Raw genomic sequence first — 25,535 nt, 5'->3', positions numbered from 1 at the left:
CTCTTCCTCTCCCTCCCCTCTAGAATGTCAGATGCACCTTGAGCAGGTACGTGGCTCCCTCTCACTCCCCTTCGCACTTCACAATACTGGGAAAGGGCTTAATGGTGATGTTAGCACTGCATCTCCTCCGGGCCCTACAGCAAAATGTGTGGGGAAGGTCACATTCTAGATACAAATCTCTCTGATCAACTTCATCAGGAGGATCTCACCTTTGCACAGAGAACTCTGGGATTCTCCATTCAGTGGGAAGGACTGACCTCAAGTATTTCCCAGAGATGTCACCTCCATGAGGGACTGGCCTCCTCAGGATAGTGGAGATGGAATATGGGCCTGTCACTGCTGGGGCCCTGGTTACCATTCAGCCCAGGCCAGCAGTGGTCAAGAGTATTTCCCGCCTGAGGACCGTTTGGAGACCTGTGTGGAATGAGCTGGGGAGGTGGGAGTTGGTGCCTCAGTCTAATTCCTAGGGGACAGATTTCTGCAGCTGGGAGAAGCAGGGGAATTCTAACTCCAGGCCCATTAGAGCAGCGACTCCCTAGTCGCAATGAAATATAATCACGGGAAATTGTTTCTCTCCAGGTGTGAGAAGGGGAAGTTGCAGCAGCCAGAGGAGATTTCTCCTGAACTGGAAGAGCGAGTCGGCAATTTCTCCCAGAAAACTATTGCGCTACTGGAGACTCTGAGGAAGTTCAAAGGTACCTAGAAGGGATCTAGGAGGGGAAACTGGGATCAGTGTCTGAAACTGAGATGGCACTGGTCAATTGGTTCATAATTAGATTATGCTTCTTTTTAATTGTTGGATGAGAATGCCACATGCTTTCGTCCAAGACACTCAGACTGATTAATTCAACCCCTTATTTGTTCCAAAAGCATGTTTGGCTATTACAATTACTGTTAAAGTCAGAAATGACAGACATACTGAAAGAAATAATGCCCAGTTACCTTCTGCTGGGGCATAGGCGGGTCATGATGCATTTCTCCTATGATGCTCCGACTACCTCTTACAATGTCTGACGTATTATACACATCCAGATTATATATTTATTAGTTCTTTTCCAATCACTTTTGTGTGTTATGCATTATAAGTATCTTCTAACTGGAAAGACTTTTGCTGTCCAAGCTATTTTCAAGTTATTCTCGTTTCTGATTTGTTCATTTCCAGTCATTTCACACTGATGTGCATGGGTCACTTTGACCCTTTTCTCCACGTGGGATTTTTTGGGCTTTGCTAACTGCTCCTAGGCAGCACATTGTGGGTGTCTGGTGTCTTTAAGCACATTGTGCGGTCAAAACATCTTTGTCCTATATGGCAACTTATGAACACATCACTTAATTACAAGGCCACTTAAAGAAACTTTTCCCTTATATCAAATACGATGATTTCTGAAAATCTTATTTCATCGTATATCAGGAAAGCTTCTACCAATCCCAAAGGATCGGACGCATTACCTCCCAAGTTAACGAATGTTTCAGATTTTACCCAAATACATGCTACAGCCATTTCTTATTAACTTAACTAAATTAAATTCTATTAAAAAACAAAAGAAAGAGAGAGAGTATGGTTAAAAGATTAATATACACACAGACATGATTTTGATTCATCGAGGTTCAGATTCATAGCGGAGATGGCGAGCTTTTTAGTTGTAAAGAGTTCTTTCAGAAATAGTTCATTGTCCAATGTCCAATATAACATTCAGGTCGTACCAGCATAACTGCGACCTGAATCTTTTGACTCAAACTTCCCTGATGAAGCCTAAGCAGATCTGAGATAACAGAATCAGAACCCAAGGATCTTTTCTACAATTTCATGTCTTTTGACAAGTTGGGAGTTCAAAAGGATGTTGGTTCCATTGCTAGGAGATGCCTGAATGAGACAGGAAAGAGGTTTCAGTCCTTTTCACATTAAATACCTGAGTGTGTCTGTCTGTTTCTGTGTCATGATGAAAACACAGTTCTAGGAGATCAGAGTGATGATGCTGTTATAAATACGAAGCCTGAAATCTCACCTCTCTTATCCTTTCCCCCTCCAGACACTCTGCCATCTACACTGGAGAGAAAAAGAGGGGAACCACTCGGAGCACACAGACAGGGTGAGATTGCAGCAGCTTCCTGGCGCTGGCCCCTTTCAGAGGCCCCACCCCTGCTCCTCTTCCCCCGAGACCCTGCCCCTGGCCAGACCAGAAACCAGAGCTGGGCTCCCACCCAGGGAGCCCGAGCAGCACTGAGGAGCCTTGCACCCTCCACCTGCCCTGGGTGGAGCATCACGGGGAGCGGGGACATGGGACTGATCTCAGGCCCCCCAGAAACCCACCCAGGGCAGGTGGAGGGTCCAGGGCTCTCCCCAGCAGGCAACGTTCCCAGACTGGCCAGGGGTCAGGGCTTGGTGGGAAGAGGAGTAATGGGGCAGGGCCACGGAGTGGGCGGGGCCACCAGTGGTGGGATCTCGTGCCCCATCCCCAACTTCTACCAAGGGTCCGGAACTCCTGGGGAGATCCCAAGCCGAAATCACACAAACAATCATGACACCAACCTTAGTGCTGAGTTCATGCCCACACTGATGAACAGAAACACTCACTGAGCAGCACCCGAACAGAGCTCTCTGCCCTGACGGCTAACGCATCCCTCAACTTCACCCTATCGCTCTTCTCCACCATCCTGCTTTCCTGTGGGCAGGACTGGACTCTCCCATTGGAGCTGCTCCCTGCTTCCTGGATTGGGGAGACGCTCTCCCTGTGATGCTGGCAGGTCCTCCCCTCTCTCTGGGCTGGGGAATGGGCTCCCCCACCCAATGCCACCTCCTACTCTCTGATGTTAAACGGCTCTATGCTGCACCTTCCTCTCTGTTCCCTGGCCTGGGAGTGGAGGCTGCATTAGGGGAGGGAGTTTCCCTCTGGGGTATAAAACTGGTACCGGCCTCCTCTGCTCCCTGCTCAAGAAAAGCTTCTGACGCCTTCCTGGCTGTGTCTGTGCCCCTGGGAATGGAGCAGCCCCAGCAGGGGGAGCCGGGAGCTGAAGCTTCTGGAAGCAAATGAGAAACACACTAGGCCCTGGTCTATGCTAAGGGGTCGGGGGGGGGGAGGGGTCGAGCTAAGATACTGCCCCTCCCCCATCAACTCCGCTTCTGCCTCTTGCGGCGGGGGAGAACCGGAGTTGATGGGGGAGAGAGCTCAGGGATCGATTCATCGTGTCTAGACTAGATTCTATAAATTGATCCCCGATAGATCGATCATTACCCCAAGGAGCTGCAGTGACGTCTCTGCTCAGTCTCAGGTGCCCAGGACAGAGGCAGCTCCCTGGGATCCAGGCCTGTCCCAGCCAGGACGGGGCTGCTGGGGAATGTGAGAAATGGTCCCAGCCTCCCCCAGGGCCGAGCTCTGCCCCTAACGCTCTGATTCTCTCCCCAGTGAATGTGACTCTGGATCCAGACACGGCTCATCCCATCCTCGTCCTGTCTGAGGATCGGAAAAGTGTGAGACGGGAAGACACACGGCAGCAGCGACTGCCCAACACCCCTGAGAGATTTGATACTTGGGCCTGTGTGCTGGGCTGTGAGGGATTCACCTCGGGGAGACATTGCTGGGAGGTGGAGGTGGAGGTGGAGGTGGTGGCTGGGCGATGCTGGGCTGTGGGGGTGGCCAGAGAGTCTGTGAGGAGGAAGGGATGGATCAGCCTTAACCCTGAGGGGGGGATCTGGGCTGTGGAGCGGTTGAGGGATCAGTTCCAGGCTCTCACCTCCCCTGTGACCCTCCTGCCCCTGAGCCGGGCCCCCAGCAGGATCCGGGTTTGTCTGGACTGTGACCAGGGGCAGGTGACATTTATCGATGCTGGTGACGAGGCCCCGATCTTCACTTTCCCGCCGGGCTCCGTCCCTGGGGAGAGAATCCGACCCTGGCTCTGGGTGGGGGTAGGATCCCGGTTCAGACTGTGTCCCTGAGACACGCAGGGGCGGGGGAATATCTCACTGGGAGCCCGGAAATCAGCCTCTCTAGCCTCACACACCCTTGTCTCTGTGACCTTTCTATCATCCCGTCTCTATGACCCTGGAGGCTGCTGCGTGGTAGAGAAGCCAATAGCATCACTGCCCAAGGACTGTGCAGCCTGTTTCCCACTGTCCTCTATAATCCAGGAGGACCATGGGCGCCAGCTTATATGGGCTCGTGGAGCTAAAGCCCCAGGAATATTCATAATCAGGGGCTCTGCTCCACCAATATTTGGAGCTAGGTTCCCCCCCCCCCCACGCGAAGTTTCCCTGCCTGAATGTAAAGAGAGCTCTCTTCCTTTCTTTTGCTGCTGTAGCCTAAGGCTACAGCTGCCGCATTAGCATAAGAACAATGCTAACTAACTGCTGCTGTAGAGGGGGAGGGGAGTGGAGGGGGCCTCTTCTCCCCTCCCCTGCCCCTACCTGGAGGAGACGCGAACGGGACTTTCCGCCAGGAGAGGGACATCCCTCACCTTAGCAGCTTTTGGGGCTTCCGTGAGTGTTTGACCCTATGATTTTTTTTATTATGTTTGAGTGTTTGACCCTATGATTCCCCCCTAGCCCCAGCCCCAGCCCCAGCCCCAGCTCCAGCCCCCACTCCTACCCCCAGTGAGGAGCAGCAGGCTGCACAGGGGAGGCAGGAAGCCACATGTGAAGGCAATGCCCCCTCCCCCAGCACCCATCAACCCACCAGCCACAGGAGGGATGGGAGAGGGAGGCTTCCTAGACCTGAGCAGCTGGGGCTTGGATGAATTTTATGACACCCTGCTCCCCCACCCCATAGCCAGCCACCACCCTGCCTACCCCACTTCTGCCCCATGCTGGGCAAGGGGCAGCCCCATCACCCATCCACAGTGAAGTTATGGTGAGGGGCAGCACGGAAGGCCACCTGTGATGGCAACCCCCCCCCCCAGTACCCATCATAGGGGAGGGGAGTGAGCTTTCTGGACCTGAGGGGCCCTAGGAGCATGTGCAGTGACTGTGGTGCAGAGTGAGTGTGCTGTGGGGGGTAGGGGGGCAGAGGAGGGGTCCCTCCCCTGGAGCTTGCTGCTGCCAGTGGTGGTGATGGGGAGTCCTCTCTGGCCCTAGCCCTGGGGCAGCCTATCTGCACCCCAAGATCCTCATCCTCAGCCCTGCCTCATCCCAAAGCCTGCACCCCCAGCACCGAGCACGCTCCTGCACTGTGAACCCCTCATCCCCAGCCCCACCCCAGAACCCTCACCTGAGGAGAAAAACGTGCAACTTAAATTTGGTGGTCAGTTTGGAGTATCATTGTATTTAGCACAATATTTGATTATTTTACACCCTTCAAAGTATGTAACTGGTCGTATACAGGTGTTTTCTCTGAATATGGTCTGTGTGCCTCAGTTTCCCCAATGCATTTCTTAAGGCTCTAGATGGTGGGATAAGGGGGTGTGATTGTTGTAAAGCCCTAGAGGGCCAGTGTGATGCCATCTGCACAGAGAATGGCCGACACCCTGTCTCCAGGCAACTGATGGCCTGGGCCACTCTCCTGCAAGGTGCCAACTGAAGGTGTTTGGAGTATCATTGTATTTAGCACAATATTTGATTATTTTACACCCTTCAAAGTATGTAACTGGTCGTATACAGGTGTTTTCTCTGAATACTGTCTGTGTGCCTCAGTTTCCCCAATGCATTTCTTAAGGCTCTAGATGGTGGGATAAGGGGGTGTGATTGTTGTAAAGCCCTAGAGGGCCAGTGTGATGCCATCTGCACAGAGAATGGCTGCAACCCTGCCTCCAGGCAACAGATGGCCTGGGCCACCCTCCTGCAAGGTGCCAACTGAAGGTGTTGGAGAACAAAGAGATCAGGTGGCCTCCTAATGCCTGGAAAAGAGACAAAGGCCAGAGGAGGGAGTGTCAGTGCCTGTGCAGACTTCCGGGAAGCGCATGGTGTGGAAGGGGATGCTGGGATGCTTTGGAACAACTCCATACAAAGCCAGTCAGGACTCTGGGGGAGCCTCCTCTCTGAGCATACTGTCTCCAGGGCAAGAAGCTTACACCTTCCTGGGTCTGACCTCGGAGCATTCAGCATGCCCTTCCACACCATGCACTTTCCGCAGCGAGTGTGCCCAGGCAGGTCCTGGGGCAACCAGAGGTCCCTGCACCCCAACTCCGCAGTCAGATGTGACTCTCAGCCAGACAGTAAAACAGAAGGTTTATTAGATGACAGGGATACAGTCTAAAACAGAGCTTGTAGGTACAGAAAACAGGACCCCTCAGTCAGGTCCATCTTGGGGGGGTGGGGAGCCCAGACCCAAGTTCTGGGCCTCTCCCGATTTCCCCAGCCAGCTCCAAACTGACACTCCCTCATCTGGCCTTTGTGTCTCTTCCGGACAAGGAGGCCACCTGATCTCTTTGTCCCCAACACCGTCAGTTGGCACTTTGCAGGGGAAACTGAGGCACCCACACAGTATTGAGAGAAAACATTAAGAACATTCCCACTTTATCACAACAGGTGTAACAAAATGTAATACCGTATATTGAAGCAGGCAAGTGCTGCTTCTGACTTTCCACTTTTAATTGACCCTTGTAATCTTGTGGTGCTGACGCATTGTAGCTTCATTTTATATCAGCTTACAGGGTGAGAGCGGGGGGGGCGGGGGGACACCACCATTTTGGGCCCCACCAAAAATTTTACGAACCTGCCACCTATGAGGAGGACTCTTGGGATCCTGGGTCAGACAGTGTCACTGAGACATCTGGGGAGAACAGCCCGCTGGGAATGGAAAAATGGGTTTCTCTAACCAAGTAATCCCAGCCCCTATGGCCTGGAGGACTCCTGTCTATGCAAACCTCTGGCCTCTTAGCTCTATGACCCCTGGAAGCTCCTCCCCCTCCCTCCCTTCAGCACCAGTTATGGGAGGAGAAAAGGGGCCGTGGGGGCTGTGGGGTCACAACTGATGGAGGGGTTGGGGGTAGTAGTGATGTGGGGTTGGGGGGCAGTATTAACGTGGAGCTGGAGACAGGCATATGTGGGGTGGCAGGGACACAGAATTAGTTAATTGGGATTTGGCAGTTTGGGAAGAAGCTGGAAGCTCCACACCAGCCGGAAGCCTGGGAGAAGGAGACCCAGGGACTGTGGAGTGTGCATTCATCCCAATATCCAGTAGAAATGAGTGACTAGCATAGACACTTCCTATGTCGATAAAAGAGATTTTCCATCAATGCAGTAAATCCACCTCCAGAAGACACAGTAGTTAGAGCAACAAAGAAATCTTCCCTTGACTTATCTGCGTCTACATCAGGGGTTAGATTGACCTAACTACATCCAGGTGCGGCTCTACGAATTTGGCCGCCCCAAGCAGTCATGCGCGGGAGGTGCACCGGAATCCCGGGAGCAGCGGACCTCCCGCGGGCATGACTGTGGAGGCTCCGCTGGTCACGCGGCTCGGCTGGACCTCCCGCAGTTGCGGAGGGTTCGCTGGTCCCACGGCTCCCGTGGAGCTTCCGCAGGCACGCCTGCGGGAGGTCCAGCCGAGCCGCGCGACCAGCGGACCGTCCGCAGTCATGCCTGCGGGAGGTCCACTAGAGCCGCGGGCCGAGCGCCCCCTCCGCAGTCATGCCCGCGGGAGGTCCGCTGCTCCCGGGGTTCCGGTGGACCTGCCGCAGGCATGACTGCGGGAGGTCCGCCGGACCCGCCTGCCGCCCCTGCCGGCAAATGCCGTCCCACGCGCGTGCTTGCTGCGCTGGGGTCTGGAGCCGGCCCTGACTACATCACACGGGGTGTGAAAGTTTTCACAGCTCTAAGCGATGTAGCTAGACTGACCTAAGTTTTAGGTGTAGACCAGGTCTCAGGAAGAATATTGCTACTACAGCAGACCTACAGCTGTGTCACTGAAGTGCCATAGTGTAGATGCATCCGGAAGTGTTTTTTCCATCGCTCTAGTTTATCCCCCTTTCTCACAGGCTGTAGCAAGGTCACCTGCAGAATTCCATTGTCTGGACCGGAGGTTAGGTCGATCTAGCTGTGGCACTCACAGCACACAAAGTTTCACAGCCCTGAATAGCATTCCCAGGTTGATCTAAGTGTTAAGTGTAGAGCAGGCCTAAGAGGGGTTTCCCTGGAGCTGCCTGGAAACACAGGGTCTGAGGGACTGGCTGGCAGCTTGGTGTGCGTGAGGCAGAAAGCCAAGAGAACCAGTCCTGAGTGTGATCCCAGCAGGAAACTGAGTCACAGAGCTTGCTTCAGGCCGGGGTTCCCCGGAAAGGCAGACGTGGAGTTCTGAGTAAAGAAACTGCCAACTGCTGTTTGTTTGTACCGTGTTCAGGGCACAGGAATGTGTGGATATTGTTTGTAAATAATAAAGATTGCACCAAAGAAATACCTGAGTCCTATAATCCATTTCTCTCCTGCCAATGGAAGAACCTAGCAAGGCCCCAAACACTGGCTAACTGCTCAGGTCAAAGGAGAATTGGTGCAACCACAGTCAAAAGCTAGACCTGTGGAGGCAAATGCGTTGGTGGGAAGCATTTGCGGGGAGCTCCAGCAGCAAAGAGCCTGTGCAGAGGAGCAATTGCTGCTAACTGGACTTGAGCATGTCCAGCTTTGTGTGCCGAGCAGTCCCCATTGTCCCTTCTGTCTGGCCTGATACTCTTCTGCCCAGAGTCAGACAAACCAAAACATGGATCCCTGGCTTGTATTTCCCCCCAGCAGACCCAGTCAACACAGTGATAATGAACTCGGTATTGGCCCAAGGAGACAAAATGACAAGAAGAGACTGGGGCAGCTGGAACAGGTTGGGGGATTGGGGTGGGGAATGGGTTGGATTGTTACTTTCCCTTTTGTGGTTGGAGTTTTACACAATTAAAACCTAAACTCTTCTTTCTAGCTCTTAGCTCGTGTTTTGAAGGGGCTCAGCTGTGACCTTTAGATTGCAACAGGGCCGCCCAGAGGGGGGGCAAGAGGGGCAATTTGCCCCAGGCCCCGAGCCCCATGCTTGTGTGGCCGGGCGCAGGAGCTTCTGCCGCTCCCGGTCTTCGCCGGCGGGGGGTCCTTCCGCTCCGGGGCGGAAGGACCCCCCGCTGGCGAATTACCGCCGAAGACGGAGCGGGACCCGCCGCCGACGTGCAGCCCGGTCTTCGGCGGTAATTACCGCCAAAGACCGGGCTGCGCTTCGGCGGCGGGTCCCGCTTCGGCGGTAATTCGGCAGAGGGGGGCCCCCGCCGCGGGTCTTCAGGGCACTTCGGCGGCGGGTCCAGGAACGGAAGGGCCCCCTGCCGCCGAAGACCCCGGGTCCCCGGAATCCTCTGGGCGGCCCTGGATTGCAATGACATAAATCTTAGAAGATTTACCATGAAATCACCCTTCAGCTCCAGGTTTGCTCCAGATTAATGAGTTGTTGCCATTTTCATGCGTTGTCACTAACACACACCAGCTGCCTCTGACCTAAACCCAGGCAGCTCCTGTAGCCCGGCTGGTCCCAGGCGGGTGGTTAGATGTTCAGCAAGACACAGCCGAGCCAAGGCTTCTCTGCACACACATTGCCACTGAAATCACTCAAGGGGGTTTAGTTCCCACCTATTGTTTCAGTGCAAGTCTGTGTGTGGCTGTGGATGCCCTCACTGTGTATTAATATAACCCTTCTGCCGGGGGGAGCTGGCAGCAACCACGCCTGGGTTCAATATCTAGGGCAGTGGGTCCCAAACTTTAACAACCCATGAACCCCTTTCACTAAAATGTCAAGTCCTGTGAACCCCTTCCTAAAAATGAATATTTCCAGGGATTTTCTCCTTTACCTGAGTATAAATTATAATAGCAGTGATTATAAATTATACAATTTGTTTTTATGACATGCTTATTACACACTATTTATTATTAATTATCATTTATCGTGACAGTATTTTTATTACGTTATGAAAACGGCAGCACACTTCTAAGCTCACACTTTCGTAGCGTGTGTCACTTTGAATAAGCCTGTTATAAGACAAGGCTCCTAGGTTTCATCAAGGAGCATCAGATGTGAAACAGCAGGAAGGTATTTAAGAAGCCAACTCCAGAGGTGAAAGTAAGCTGGTACAGGCCGGTATGGCGTACTGGCAAGAGCCTGTATGCCGTGCTGGACCGCACCTGCTTCCGCTGCAGGGACTTAAATGGCTCTGGGTTCCCCACCACAGCTGGCAGTCCAGGGCCCTTTAATCCTCCCCCCCCCCCCCCGCGCGGCTCTGGCGGCTGGGCTGGGGCCGGATTTAAAGTGCTCTGGGGTGCCGTGGCTGTGCTCAGCCCAGAGCCCTTTTAAACCCTCCGCCCGCGGCTTCGGTGGCCAGGCTGGAGCCGGATTTAAAGGGCTTGGGTGCCGTTGCTGTGGGCAGCCCAGGGCCCTTTAAACTCCACGTCCGTGGCTCCGGCAGCCGGAGCTGCAGTGGGGATTTAAAGGGTCTGGAGCGCCATGGTAGCTGGAGCCCCAGGCTTTTAATTTTCTCCTGAGCCCCGGGGGCTCCCAGCCACCTCTGCAGCTGGGAGCTCCTGGTTGATTTAAAGGCCCTGGGGCTCCCAGCCACAGCTAGTGCCCCAGGGCCTTTAAATCTTGAGAGGTACCACCTCGTCTGGTTGAGGCCATGCCCCCTCAGGACTCCAGCAGTACCGGTAAGCCCAGTAAGTTACTTTCACCCCTGGCCAACTCACAGAGTTCCTCCTACACAAGCATTCAGGTCTTGAGCAGTGCAGGCAAACAATGCACATTACAACAAATCTTAAACTTGTTCTGCCTATTTAATTTTAAAAACATTAAAAAATATCCCCTCCCTTTCCATTTCTTCTAAGGAGTCTTGAAGTTTAAATCTCCTCAGCGTGATAGAGATGCTGGCTTTGCCCTGCTTCGCTCTTGGAAGTCCAGGAGATCTGGGCTGCTGACCCGGGCTGCCCAGGGTGCCTAGGGACAGCTCTGTCCGCCATTAGGGAATTTTTCCCCGAGAAGCCCCTGTAACATTTCATGAATCCCCAGGGGTTCACAAACTCCAGTTGGGGAACCACTGATCTAGGGGTTCCTTTTCAACAATACAATAGACCCGGCTCCAGCCCCACCAGTAACCTGAGAAAATTACACACCACCCCTGGGTGCCTCTAGAGGCAATAGCTCCCCTCTTGCAAGCACGGAGTGTGAATGTAGAACAGAACCTTTGAATGAAAGGAGGGAAATTGCACAGCATTCGTTAGGGGAACTGCTGCAAGCTGGATTAATAAACATAAAACCATGAGCAAAACAATCACCCTGGAAAACATTGGGCAGTGACCTTTTGTCTCAGGTTTTTAATTCAAGCAACCAAAAGTTCCTTTGACGTGCCCACCCCTTCTCCCTCTGCAGCACTCACAGTGAAGACCCAAAATGTAGAGGTGCATCTCCAGAGTTCACCTCTCACCCTGGCGGGGACCAGGGGGTGCATCTTGCTTGCTCCACTGTCCAGGCATTTCCTCTGGCACCGGCTGCCTTGCCAGCCACCAGGTGCGGCTCTAGGATTTTCGCCGCCCCAAGCAGGGCGGCAAGCCACGGTGGGTGCTCTGCCAGGCGCCGGTCCCGCGGCGCCGGTGGACCTCTCGCAGACGTCCTGCGGAGGGTCCACTGGTCCCGCGGCTCCGGTGGACCTCCCATAGGCATGCCTGTGGATGCTCCACCAGAGCCGCGGGACCAGCAGACCTTCCGCAGGCTTGGCGCGCTGGCATCTGGAGCCGGCCCTGCCAGCCACTCACAGCTCTACTTACCAGCGCACCAGCTGCTCAGCCAGTTATTGGCTCGCCACCCTACACTCTCTGGGACATCTTCACGTCACACCACTTAGCACAGCTCTCAGTGATTTCAGCTGCTAGTGGGGGAGCCTCACTGGTAGCACAGACAGGGCAGTCTACTGTATCAGAGCAACTCTCCCAACGAAGATCTAATGATGAGACCTGACAATCAGTGATTGCAGATCTGTTGGTATGTTACAAAACTCCCCATTGAATCTTAACCAGCTCTATGATTACACAGTGGACACAGAAAGGATTGGAGAGCATCCAGGGCTTATACCATCTAGTACAGATATCTCACCCGCCCCTCTCACAGCTCCACTAGTCTTTGGCACCAACATCTCCTGCCCAGCAAGGGCAGTTGAGTTGAGGGTGAGCCTCTCAATGAGGGTATGCCAAGCACAGTTCTGCTGCCCTTGATTCACACACAAGGATACCAACACTTTAGTACAGGGCTCGGCAACCTTTCAGCAGTGCTGTGCCGAGTCTTCATTTATTCACTCTAACATAAGGTTTTGCGTGCCAGTAATACATTTTAACGTTTTTTAGAAGGTTTATTTCTATAAGTCTATAATATAAAACTAAACTATTGTTGTATGTAAAGTAAATAAGGTTTTTAAAATGTCTAAGAAGCTTCATTTAAAATTAAATTAATATGCAGAACCCCCCGGACCGGTGGCCAGGACCCGGGCAGTGTGAGTGCCACTGAAAATCAGCTCGCGTGCCGCCTTCGGCACGCATGCCATAGGTTGCCTACCCCTGCTTTAGTACCTCTGCCCCCAATAAGAAACTGACTGGTGATCCAATACCAGCCAAAAGGGATCGTTTGGGCAAAGCAGCCCCATCATGCTGAGCACCGAGGCAGGGTGGGGGTGTTCATGCAAACATGGCAGCTCCTGAAGTCCTCTTCCCCAGCTCATCACTAGGTGTCAGGGGAGAGCTCATTCAGACCCTATTTACATTGCGAATATCCTAGTTCGGTGAGGGCACGTCTACACAGCACCTGGGAGGTGTGATTCCCAGATGGGGTGCATGTAAACATGCTGACACTGCTGGAGTGACCACACTGCCAATAGCAGTGAGCTGCAGCAGCAAGAGGACAGATTGGACTAGGTGCTGGAGGAGAAGCAGCTTCAATGTCTCCTGGAAGGGGAATCCCAGTGGCGCATGGGGGCTGCAGCCAGCGCTCCAGGGCACTCTGAACATCCCGTTAGTGTCAAAGGAACCCAAGTGGGTAAAGTTACTTGTATGCCAAAGTCTTTGCATGATCTGGGTTTGGTTATGACAAAAGGCAGCAAGTTAATGAGACAAACCAACTGGAGTCTGAGGGGTGGGAGGGGATGATGAGGGAAAAGTAAATCTCACTTACAGATTGTTTGTCCTGGGATGGTTGTGAGGCTCCATGGATGTTGGTTCCATTGCTGTGAGATGCCTGAATGAGGGACAAAATAGACAGTTTCAGACCTTTTTATATTAAATACCCAAGTGTTTCTCTGTCTATTTCTCTGTCATAATTAAAACACAGTTCTGGGAGTTCAGACTGGGGACGCTGTAATAATATGAAAGCCTTAAATCTCACCTCTCTTCTCCTTTCCTCTTCCAGACACTCTGCTGTCTGAACTGGAGAGAAAAGGGGAAATCCCTAGGACCATTCAGCCAGGGTGAGATTTTAGGAGAAGATTGTCTTTAAATTAGGAGAAAATTCCAGTGCAAAAATCTCCCTGGGATTGTAGCTAAAGTTACCAACCAAAGCGACAGTGGCCAAGACACAAAGCCCTAAAACTAGCCCATTTAGCAGTGAGGAGATCCAGGGGCACTGGAGCAGGGTAGACCAGGGGCCATGGTGGTGAGGCCACTGAGCTCTGCCCATTTTTTGACATGGGCACAGTTTTGGGGCAGGAGGCCACTGCAAGCCTTGGGCACATGCAGAGTGTCACAGGCAGTGGTAGTGCAGGGCAGGGCAGGGCAGCTGATCAGCTCCTCCCCATGAGGAACAGCCCCTGCCCGCCATGCCAGCTTCTTCCCAGGGCCAGCCCCTCTCTGTGGCCCCATCCCTGCACAGGCTGGGGGAGGGGCTGACTTTAGGGTGCACGGGCTGTGCTGTGCTGGGGCCCTATGTCCTGGCCCCAGAATGGGGGTGGATTTCACCTGCCCAACCCCCCTGCACTGCATGTGCAGAGAACCCAGTTTTGGGGTGCAGTGACTGGCACTCAGGGTGACTGACCAAGTCACTCAGAGATTGATCCAAAATCTTTTTATGTGAGTGGGAATCTTTCCTCTGCTTTCAAGAGGCACTAGGTCAGGGCGTGGGATCTTCTTGTGCCTTGGGGTCTCTGCTTGCAAAAAAAGTTTATTAACACTCTGGCTATCGACATCCCTGGGGAAGTAGCTGGTGAAGGTTTCTCAGTCATTGTTTGACACCAATTACTAAGATCCATTGTACGTTGAATTATAATTTTGATTGTTCAACCCCTAGTGACCACCCAATCAGCATCTTCACTGACATGAGCGGTGAATATCTAAGGGACACAGCCCTGAGCACCTGCCCCTTTGCCTTTCTCACCACCGCTGGATTTCAGTGTCTGTTCCTAGGTGGCTGCCCCCCCAGACTCTCCCAGGCCCCCTCTGTCTGTCCCCAGATCCCCTCCTGCAGCCAGGCTGGACAAGTGGCCTGAGAGCCTTGGGGACAGGAGATCTCTGGTTAGCCCATCCCCTGTACAGTGCAGGAGCCCCAGCGCCAGCTCCCTTCACACCCATTGCCATCTGCAGAGAGTCAGGAGTCCCCGAGAGCTGGGGAGACTGTGCAGGGAAACAGAAGCAGGAGCCGCCAGGCTAAGAACAGGTGTGACGGCTGCTGTCTTGGCCAGCACACCCAGCACTGAACCAGGGACCCCTAGATCTCTCTGTTTGTCCCACACCCTGTGCAGTGCAGGACCCCTAGTGCCATCTCCCCTCACACCCGCTGCCCTTGGCCACTGGGCCCCAGCCCTCACCTGGTGGGGAGGAGCTTGGTCTCAGTACAGCACTGAGTTCCTGGCCTCTCTGCTGGGACTGACAAATAGGGAGAAAATCAGTGCAGGCCTTGCTGGGTGTGGCCCTGTTGTTAGGCCTGAATAGAGATGTAGCACAAAACCAGTTATGGCAACCTGACCGAAGTCAGGCTAACAGTGGTTTCTGGGTAATCCCTGAGTGGAAAAATACTGAGATGCAGCATGTCTCACAAAGCACTGGGAAAAAGTGAGATAAGCGAGGGGCTGCATTCCTGGCATAGTCCCAGCTGTGCTGTGTTAGCAACAGTTTGTTTGAAGAACTGATAAGAAACCCCAGCCTCCCAGCGTCTTTACTCTAACTCCCTGGTTCAGTTTTCTGTCTGTTTTGTTTTCCTAACTTTTGGTGCTTGTTAAGAGATTTAAAAATTGTCTGATGTGGGAAACTTTTCTCTGAGCAGCTGAAACCTTTTCAAACCCAGTTCCCACCAGTGAACTAAGGGAACTCTCTGCAGACCAGAAGTCATTAAATGACTAGTGAGGTTTGATTCACAAGAGCTGCAGGCCAGTCTATGTGGGAGTGCTGCCTTCAGACCGGAGAAGGGGGAGTTACAAGCTGTGGCTGTTATTACTGACTGTGTCACAGTGTTTATTATTGTTATAGGCATCCCAGCAGCCCCTACAGCCCCCAGATGAGATCTGACCTCGATTGTGGGGGGCCCTGTAGAAAACCCAGTGAGGAACAATCCCTGCCCTGAGCCATATACAATCTAACTCAGATGTGAGCAAACTATGGCCTGCGGGCCACATCCAGCCACAGGCCCATCCTGCTCGTCCCCTGATCTCCTGGCTGGGGAGGCTGGCCCCTCCCCGCTCCCATGTTGTCCCACCCCTGGTCTAACTGGACAAGAGAGACAAAAGGTGGGAGGGGAAACTGAGGCACAAAGAGGGGAAGTGATTTGTCCAAGGTGACTCAGTAGGTCAGTGTCAGAGCCAGGTATAAACCCCCATTTTTCCAAGGCCAAGCCCAGTGCCCTAACCACTAGAATACACTGTCCCCCTCAGGAGCACGGAGCAATGATGACATGTGGACAGTAGGAGGAAAAGACTCCTTGAGAAAAGCCCCAGACTCACCAGGGATACCAGGTTTCCCAGGGGGAACCTGAACTCCTGTGTTGCTCCATGAGGGGTTAAACTCAGATGCTACTGGTCTGGACTAGAGGAGATCACTGGGCTAAACGCTGTGTGGGACCCCGAGTACCTTCAGTCCGCACACAAAAGGGCTCCACGCAGCTCAGGTCCATTCCAAGTACCACTGGGATTACACTGGGTTGTAGCAAAACCAACCCCAGGCTGGAGCTGACCGCTGCCAGTCTGACCTGTTCTGTTGTGTACGTGGGCAGGGACCAGCCAGAGCTGTTCTGTTAGTCCCCCCAGGCAGCCTTTAGAAATCTCCCAGAATGCACTACTTCCGGGATCTTTACCAGGGAATGGGACAGTGGGGACCCACCCAGAGGGCATTGCCACGGAAAGGATTTAGGGCAGCACTGGGGCAAACCCCAACAGTTCCTTCTACAAATCTGCCTAATTAGGAGGGGCCCTGAGGCATCGCCAGAATGTAGGACATCCCTATGCCTGCCTGCATGAGGCCCTCCCGCACCTGAATTGATCAGCCTGCTTGGGCCCTCCCCCGCCTTTGTCAGCTCGACCCCACCTGCATCATTCTGCATGGAAGTGCCACTCACACCCCTGCCCCCACGCTCACTGGTGTCCTCCTGCATCCTCGGTCTCCTCTTCCCTCTTTTTCACCGGACGAAGCCACACCCAGTGCTGGGTGCCTACCAGACACGAATAGTGCTCCACAAAACTGGGACTGTGGAGCTTCCAAACAGACGAATGGCCTCCCGACGTCTCATGGGGTTTGCCCCGGTGCCTAGACCAGCTCAGCCCAACCAGTGAAGTCCCCAGGGCTTCAGGGCTGAAATCCCAGCCCATATTGAAAACCTGGTGGCTTCTGGGATTTGTATCACTTTGTTCATTAAACCTCAAGAACAGATTTATTGATTCATCTCCATGTGACTCCAATGTCCTGCTATGCTCTGTACCACTCATCAATTCACAAATACCAATAATGCGTGGTTATAATTGAGATCTCTGTCTAATTACTAAAAAGACTGAATCTGAATTGGTAATGAGTCTGATAATGACACAAAGTGATTAGGACCAACAGTCATCTTGGATGAAAAAACGAAAAGCTCCACACCCCTCTCAACCATTCAAATTCAAGTTCCCAAATCCTTTCTGTTTCTTCAGGAAAAAATCCAGACCCAATTGAAGACTCTGAGGGCAGAGCGAGAAAAGCTGCTGGGATTGAAAGTGACCGGAGAGGGGAAAAGCCAGGAGTATCTGGTAGGTGCCTGTTGTTATGAACCAGCAGGGACTGGCAGTGGGAGGTCTGTTTGGAGGCAGATTCCTGTGTGGCCTTGGTGAATGTGGGCTTGTGCGTGTTTCTCCATGACCATGGATTACTGAGTTAGATTTGTGCATAGACAAGCCCTAAGCTTCCATTTCAGCTGGTCAGTTAATGTCTAGCTCTTGTGACTTGCCCAGAAATACTCCCCAAGTGAACTGAATGTCACCTGTGAAGTGCTGTCCACTGTGTCTGGTCATTTCGTGCATTAACATGTTTGTTTCTTTTTTCTCCCCTGGTGTCTCTGTCAGTGTAGTGCTGAGTCCTGCGTCCTGCTGCTCTGGGTCTGAATTCCCAGAGACCATGAATGACATAATATACTAACATGACAGACATGGAAACCTCCCTTTCAGAGATACAGGGGCTGAAGGGGAAGCTGTGAGAGAATCCTCTCCCTAGGGTAAAGTCAAATGTCAGAAATCTTAGGATTTTCAACAAAGTTCTCCTTCCTGCACACTCAGCTCTCCGTGAAAGGACCCCAGGCTACATCCATGTCCCTGACCAGCCCTTCCCCTATTTTCATACAGAAACAAACACAAACCAAGAGGCAGAAGATTGTGTCTGAATTTCAGCAACTGTGGCAGTTCCTGAAGGAACAAGAGCGACTCCTGCTGGCCCAGCTGGGGAAGCTGGATGAGGAGATTGTGAGGATCCAAAATGAAAATGTCAGTAAACTCTCCAAGCAGATTTCCCATCTCAGTGAGCTGATCAGTGAGCTGGAGGGGAAGTGTCAGAAGCCAGCGAGTGAATTCCTGCAGGTGAGACAGGGAGAAACAGAGGCACCAATTCCATGGGTGCTTAAAGGCCAGAGCACCCAGGGAAAAAAATTAGTAGGTGCTTAGCACCCATTGGCAGCCAGCTCCCCCACTCTACCCCTAGCGCCTCATGCCCACCGATCAACTCCTCCCCCTCCCTCCCAGCACTTCCCACCTGCCTCAGTGGTAAGAGGGAGAGTGGGGGTGTGGCATTGGGGAAGGGGTGGAGTCGGGGCAGGGCCTGGGGTTGAGCACCTCCAGGGACAAATTAGAAGCCAGCACCTGTGGTTAGAAACATCCCAGATCCCCACACAGGGAAGGGAGGGCTCCTGAATCATAAGCACTGGAGCCAGCGGTCTGAGATCTGAGTGTAACTCGGCGTGTGCATTGCTGACATGTGAGTGACTATTGTTCTTTGCAGAGTTACAGACAGAGATCTTAGAGATGGAAAAGCCCCGTTAGCTCAGGGAATCCATGGCCCTGGGATCAGGGCAGGGCCTCTCTTCCCCATATTTGCAAAATCCCTTCCCTGGGATCCCCTATGGGAATCAAATGGAACTGACAGTCTTTCCTCTCTCTCTCTCCCTTCCCTCTAGGATGTTAGAAGCACCTTGAGCAGGTACGTAGCTCCCTCTCACTCCCCCTCGCACTTCACAATACTGGGAAAGGGCTTAATGGTGATGTTAGCACTGCATCTCCCCAGGGCTGTACAGAAAAATGTGCGGGAAAGGTCACATTCTAGATACAAATCTCTCTGATCAACTTCATCCGGAGGTTCTCACCCTTGCACAGAAAACTCTGGGATTCTCCATTCAGTGGGAAGGACTGACCCCAAGTATTTCCCAGAGATGTCACCTCCCTGGGGGACTGGCCTCCTCAGGATAGTGGAGATGGAATATGGTCCTGTCACTGCTGGGGCCCTGGTTACCATTCAGCCCAGGCCAGCAGTGGTCAAGAGTCTTTCCCACCTGAAGACTGTTTGGAGACCTGCGTGGAATGAGCTGGGGATGTGGGAGTTGGTGCCTCAGTCTAGTTCCTAGGGGACAGATTTCTGTAGCTGGGAAAAGCAGAGGAATTCTAACTCCAGGCCCATTAGAGCAGCGACTCCCTGGCAACCACTTATAATGAGTGTCACAATGAATTGTAATCACATGACATTGTTTCTCCCCAGGTGTGAGAAGAGGAAGTTGCAGCAGCCAGAGAAGATTTCTCCTGAACTGGAAGAGCGAGTCAGTGGTTTCTCCCAGAAAACTATTGCTCTACTGGAGGCTCTGAGGAAGTTCAAAGGTACCTAGAAGGGATCTAGGAGGGGAAACTGGGATAAGTGTCTGAGACTGTGGAAAGAGAATGGCTCTGGTCAATTGGTTAATAGTTAGATTATGCTTCTATTTAATTGTTGGATGAGAATGCCACACACTTAGGGTCCAAGACACTCAGACTAATTAATTCAACCCGTTATTTGTTCCAAAAGCATGTCTTGCCATTACAGTTACTGTTAAAGTAAGAAATGACAGACATACTGAAAGAAATACTGCCCACTTACCTTCTCCTGGGGCACAGGCAGGTCATGATGCATTTCTCCTATGATGCTCCTTACAATGTCTGACGTATTTTACACATCCAGATTATATATTTATTATCAGAGGGGTAGCCGTGTTAGTCTGGATTTGTAAAAGCAGCAAAGAATCCTGTGGCACCTTATAGACTAACAGACGTTTTGGAGCGTGAGCTTTCGTGGGTGAATACCCACTTCGTCGGATGCATGTAGTGGAAATTTCCAGAGGCAGGTATATATATGCAAGCAAGCTAGAGATAACGAGGTTAGTTCAATCAGGGAGGATGAGGCCCTGTTCTAGCAGTTGAGGTGTGAAAACCAAGGGAGGAGAAACTGGTTCTGTAGTTGGCAAGCCATTCACAGTCTTTGTTTAATCCTGAGCTGATGGTGTCAAATTTGCAGATGAACTGGAGCTCAGCAGTTTCTCTTTGGAGTCTGGTTCTGAAGTTTTTTTGCTGCAGAATGGCCACCTTAAGGTCTGCTATCGTGTGCCCAGGGCGGTTGAAGTGTTCTCCTACAGGTTTTTGTATATTGCCATTCCTAATATCTGATTTGTGTCCATTTATCCTTTTCCTTAGGGACTGTCCAGTTTGTCCAATGTACATAGCAGAGGGGCATTGCTGGCATATGATGGCGTATATTACATTGGTTGATGGGCAGGTGAATGGACCGGTGATGGTGTGGCAGATCTGGTTAGGTCCTGTGATGGTGTCGCTGGTGTAGATATGTGGGCAGAGTTGGCATCGAGGTTTGTTGCATGGATTGGTTCCCGAGCTAGAGTTACTATGGTGCGGTGTGCAGTTACTGGTGAGAATATGCTTCAGGTTGGCAGGTTGTCTGTGGGCGAGGACTGGCCGGCCACCCAAGGCCTGTGAAAGTGTGGGATCATTGTCCAGGATGGGTTGTAGATCCCTGATGATGCGTTGGAGGGGTTTTAGCTGGGGACTGTATGTGATGGCCAGTGGAGTCCTGTTGGTTTCTTTCTTGGGTTTGTCTTGCAGTAGGAGGCTTCTGGGTACATGTCTGGCTCTGTTGATCTGTTTCCTTATTTCCTCGTGCGGCTATTGTAGTTTTGAGAATGGTTGGTGGAGATTTTGTAGGTGTTGGTCTCTGTCTGAGGGGTTAGAGCAGATGCGGTTGTACCTCAGTGCTTGGCTGTAGACAATGAATCGTGTGATGTGCCCGGGATGGAAGCTGGAGGCATGAAGGTAGGCATAACGGTCGGTAGGTTTTCGGTATAGAGTGGTGTTAATGTGACCATCACTTAGTTGTACCGTGGTGTCTAGGAAGTGGAACTCCCGTGTAGACTGGTCCAGACTGAGGTTGATGGTGGGGTGGAAGCTGTTGAAATCGTGGTGGAATTTTTCCAGAGTCTCCTTCCCATGGGTCCAGATGATGATGATGTCATCAATGTAGCGTAGGTAGAGAAGGGGCGTGAGTGGACGAGAGCTGAGGAAGCGTTGTTCCAGGTCGGCCATAAAAATATTGGCATGTTGTGGGGCCATGCAGGTGCCCATAGCGGTGCCACTGATCTGGAGATATATATTGTCATCACATTTGAAATAGTTGTGTGTGAGGATAAAGGCACAGAGCTCAGCCACCAGTTGTGCTGTGGCATCATCAGGGATACTTTTCCTGGCAGCTTGTATTCCATCTGTGTGTGGGATGTTTGTGTAGAGAGCCTCTACATCCATGGTGGCTAGGATGGTGGCTATATTTATTAGTTCTTTTCCAATCACCTTTGAATTTTATGAATAGGAAGTATCTTGTATAACTCATACACTACACACGCATGTGTGTTATGCATTGTAAGTATCTTCTAACTGGCAGGGCTTTTGCTGTCCAAGATATTTTCAAGTTATTCTTGTTTCTGATTCGTTCATTACCAGTCATTACACACTGATGTGCACGGGTCACTTTGACCCTTTTCTCCACATGGGATTTTTTGGACTTTGCTAACTGCTCCTGGGCAGCACATTGTGGGTGTCTGGTGTCTTTGACCACATTGTGTGGTCGAAACATCTCTTTGTCCCACAGGGGAACTTAATGAACACACCACTTAATAACAAGGTCACTTAAGGAAACATTTCCCTTATGTCAAATACAACGATTTCTGAAAATCTTACTTCATCATATAACAGAAAAGGTTCTACCAATCCCAAAGGGTCGGACACATTACTCCCCAGGTTAACAAATGTTTCAGATCTTACACAAATACACGCTACAGCCATTTCTTGTTAACGAAACTACACTTTATTAAAAAACAAAAGAGAGAGAGTATGGTTAAAAGATCAGTGTACATACAGACATGCGTTTGATTCATCGAGGTTCAGATTCATAGCGGAGATGGCGAGCTTTCTAGCTGTAAAGAGTTCTTCAGAAATAGTTCATAGTCCAGTGTCCAATATCACCTTGAGGGTGTACCAGCATAACTGGGACGTCAGTCTTACGACTCAAACTTCCCCTGATGAAACCTAAGCAGATCTGGGATGACAGAATCAGGACCCAAGGATCTTTTCTACAATTTCATGTCTTTTGACAAGTTGGGAGTTCACAAGGATGTTGGGCCCATTGCTGGGAGATGCCTGAATGAGAGAGGAAAGAGGTTTCAGACCTTTTCACATTAAATACCTGAGTGTGTCTCCGTCTCTTTCTGTGTCATGATGAAAACACAGTTCTAGGAGATCAGAGTGATGATACTGTTATAAAGATGAAGCCTGAAATCTGACCTCTCTTATCCTTTCCCCCTCCAGACACTCTGCCGTCTGCACTGGAGAGAAAAAGAGGGGAACCACTCGGAGCACACAGACAGGGTGAGATTGGAGCCTCTTCCCTGCACTGGCCCCTCTCAGCAGTCCAACCCCTGCTCCTCTTCCCCCGAGACCCTGCCCCTGGCCAGGCCAGTAACCAGAGCTGGGCTCCCACCCAGGGAGCCCGAGCGGCCCTGTTGAGCCCTGCACCCTCCACCTGCTCTGGATGGAGCACCCCGGGGAGCGTGTACATGGGACTGGGACTGCTCTCAGGCCCCCAGAGACCCACCCAGGACAGGTGGAGGGTCATGAGCTCTCCCCAGCAGGCAATGCTCCCAGGGGTCAGGGACTTGGTGGGAAGAGGAGTAATGGGGCAGGGCCACGGAGTGTGCGGGGCCGCCAGTGGTGGGACCTCGTGCCCCACCCCCAACTTCTACCAAGGGTCCGGAACTCCTGGGGAGATCCCAAGCCAACATCACATTCCAGTGAGCAGGGACCTGGGCTGGGGGCTGCTCTTAGGCCCCCCCAGAAACCCATCCTGGGCAGGTTTTAATAAGGAAACAGATCAACAGTGCCACCTCCTACTCTATGGTTTTAAGCAGATCTTCCCCAATGCTGCACCTTCCTCTCTGTTCCCTGGCCTGGGAGTGGAGGCTGCCTTAGGGGAGGGAGTTTCTCTCTGGGGTATAAAGCTGGTACCGGCCTCCTCTGCTCCCTGCTCAATAAAAGCTTCTGATCCCTTCCTGGATGTGTCTGTGCCCCTGGGAATGGAGCAGCCCCAGCAGAGGGAGCAGGGAGCTGAAGCTTCTGGAAGCAAATGAGAAACACACTAGGCCCGGGTCTATGCTAAGGGGTGGGGGAGGTTGAGCTAAGATACTGCCCCTCCCCCATCGACTCCGCTTCCGCTCGCGGCGGGGGAGAACCGGAGTTGACGGGGAGAGAGCTCGGGGATCAATTCTTCTCGTCTAGACTAGATTCTATAAATTGATCCCCGATAGATTGATCACTACTCTGAGGAGCTGCAGTAACCTCCCTGCTCAGTCTCAGGTGCCCAGGACAGAGGCAGCTCCCTGGGATCCAGGACTGACCCAGCCAGGATGGGGATGCTGGGGAGTTTGAGAAATGGTCCCAGCTTCCCCCAGGGCCAAGCTCTGCCCATAACGCTCTGATTCTCTCTCCCCAGCGAATGTGACTCTGGATCCAGACACGGCTCATCCCAACCTCGTCCTGTCTGAGGATCGGAAAAGTGTGAGATGGGGAGACAGACGGCAGCGACTGCCCAAGAACCCTGAGAGATTTGATACTTGTGGTTGTGTGCTGGGCTGTGAGGGATTCACCTCGGGGAGACATTGCTGGGAGGTGGAGGTGGGGGGTGGGCTATTCTGGGCTGTGGGGGTGGCCAGAGAGTCTGTGAGGAGGAAGGAAGGGTTCAGCCTTAGCCCTAAGGGGGGGATCTGGGCTGTGCAGTGGCTGGGTCAGTTCCGGGCTCTCACCTTCCCTGTGACCCCCCTGCCCCTGAGCCGGTTCCCCAGCAGGATCCGGGTTTGTCTGGACTGTGACCGGGGGCAGGTGACATTTATCGATGCTGGTGACGAGGCCCCGATCTTCACATTCCCGCCGGGCTCCATCCCTGGGGAGAGAATCCGACCCTGGCTCTGGGTGGGGGGATCCCGGCTCAGCCTGTGTCCCTGAGACACGCAGGGGAGGGGCTGGGGAATAGCTCACTGGAAGCCCTGAGATCAGTCTCTCTAGCCTCACACACCCTTGTCTCTATGACCTCTCCCTGTGGCCTTTCTATCATCCCGTCTCTATGATCCTGGAGGCTCCTGTGTGGTAGAGAAGCCAATCCCATCACTGACCCAGGGACTGTGCAGCCTGTTTGCTCCTGTCCTCTATGATCCAGGAGGACTCTGGGGATCCTGGGTCAGACAGTGCCACTGAGACATCGTGGGGAAGAGCCCACTGAGAATGGAAAAATGGGTTTCTCTAGCCAAGTAATCCTAGCCCCTATGCCCTGGAGGACTCCTGTCTACCCAACCTCTGGCCTCTTAGCTCTGTGACCCCTGGAAGCTCCTCCCCCTCTCTCCCTGCAGCACCAGATATGGGAGGGGAAGGGGTGAAGAACTTCTGGGGGTGCAGGAGGAGAAAAGAGGTTTTACCATCAATGCAATAAATCCACCTCCAGGAGAGGCAGTAGTTAGAGCAACAAAAAATTTTCCCTTGAGCAGTCTGCATCTACATCAGGTGTTAGATTGACCTAACTACATCACACAGGGTGTGTAAGTTTTCACAGCTCTGAGCAGTTGTCATAACTATAAAGGGAAGGGAACAGCCCTCCAGTGTACAGTACTATAAAATCCCTCATTGCCAGAGACACCAAAATCCTTTTTTACCTTTAAAGCGTTAAGAAGCTAGGAAACCTGGCTGACACCTGACCCAAAGGACCAATAAGGGGACAAGATACTTTCAAATCTTGGTGGGGGGAAGTCTTTTGTTTGTGCTCTTTGTTTTGGGGGTTGTTCACTCTTGGGACTTAGAGGGACCAGACATCAATTCAGGCTCTCCAAATCTTTCTGAACCAGTCTCTCATGTTTTAAACTTGTAAGTAACAGCCAGACAAGGCATGTTCCTTTTTGCTGAGACGATTTTACCTCTGTTTGCTGTAACTTTGAATCTAAGGCTAGAAGGGGTTCCTCTGGGTTGTATGAATCTGATTACCCTGTAAAGTGTTTTCCATCTTGATTTTACAGAGATTATTTTTACCTTTCTTTCTTTAATTAAAAGCTTTCTTTTTAAGAACCTGATTGATTTTTCCTTGTTTTAAGATCCAAGGGGATTGAATCTGGACTCACCATGAAGTGGTGGGGGAAAGGAGAGGGGATGGTTAAATTCTCCTTGTGTTAAGATCCAAGGGGTTGTGTTAGGCCTGAATAAAGATGTAGCACAAAACCAGTTATGCCAACCTGACTGAAGTCAGGCTAACAGAGGTTTCTGGGTAATCCCAGAGTGGAAAAATACTGAGAAGCAGCTTTGTCTCATAAAGCCCTGGGAAAGAGTGAGATAAGTGAGGGGGCTGGTACCAGCTGTGTTGTGTTAGAAACAGTGTTTGAAGAACTGATAAGAAACACAAGCATCTCACAGTTCTGACTCTAACTCCCTGGTTTAGTGTTCGGTGTGTTTAACTCCCTTACATTCCTAACTTTTGGCGCTTGTTAAAATATTAACAATTTAATGCTGTAGAGACTAGGCATGCGTATATATTAAAAGGTGTCTAATTTCTAGTTGTTAGACAAAGG

At 52.0% G+C, this 25,535-nt stretch overlaps 1 protein-coding gene across 1 annotated transcript in view; it reads left to right on the top strand.

The window, feature by feature from the left end:
* LOC123345549 (zinc finger protein RFP-like) overlaps positions 1–24,780 on the top strand; it is a 31,005-nt gene extending 6,225 nt beyond the window's left edge. The window contains exons 4-7 of the mRNA XM_044982523.1: positions 24–46; positions 580–695; positions 2,031–2,090; positions 23,423–24,780. Coding sequence (XP_044838458.1) covers positions 24–46; positions 580–695; positions 2,031–2,090; positions 23,423–23,931 — 708 coding nt within the window. The 3' untranslated portion in view covers positions 23,932–24,780. The remainder of the gene's footprint in view (positions 1–23; positions 47–579; positions 696–2,030; positions 2,091–23,422) is intronic.
* The last annotated feature ends 755 nt before the right edge of the window (positions 24,781–25,535 follow it).

The sequence above is a fragment of the Mauremys mutica genome, chromosome 12 (genome assembly GCF_020497125.1).
Source record: "Mauremys mutica isolate MM-2020 ecotype Southern chromosome 12, ASM2049712v1, whole genome shotgun sequence".
In the NCBI taxonomy this organism is placed as follows: Eukaryota; Metazoa; Chordata; order Testudines; family Geoemydidae; genus Mauremys; species Mauremys mutica.
Note: the sequence above shows the minus strand (reverse complement) of the source record. Positions and strands in the feature narration are given on the sequence as shown.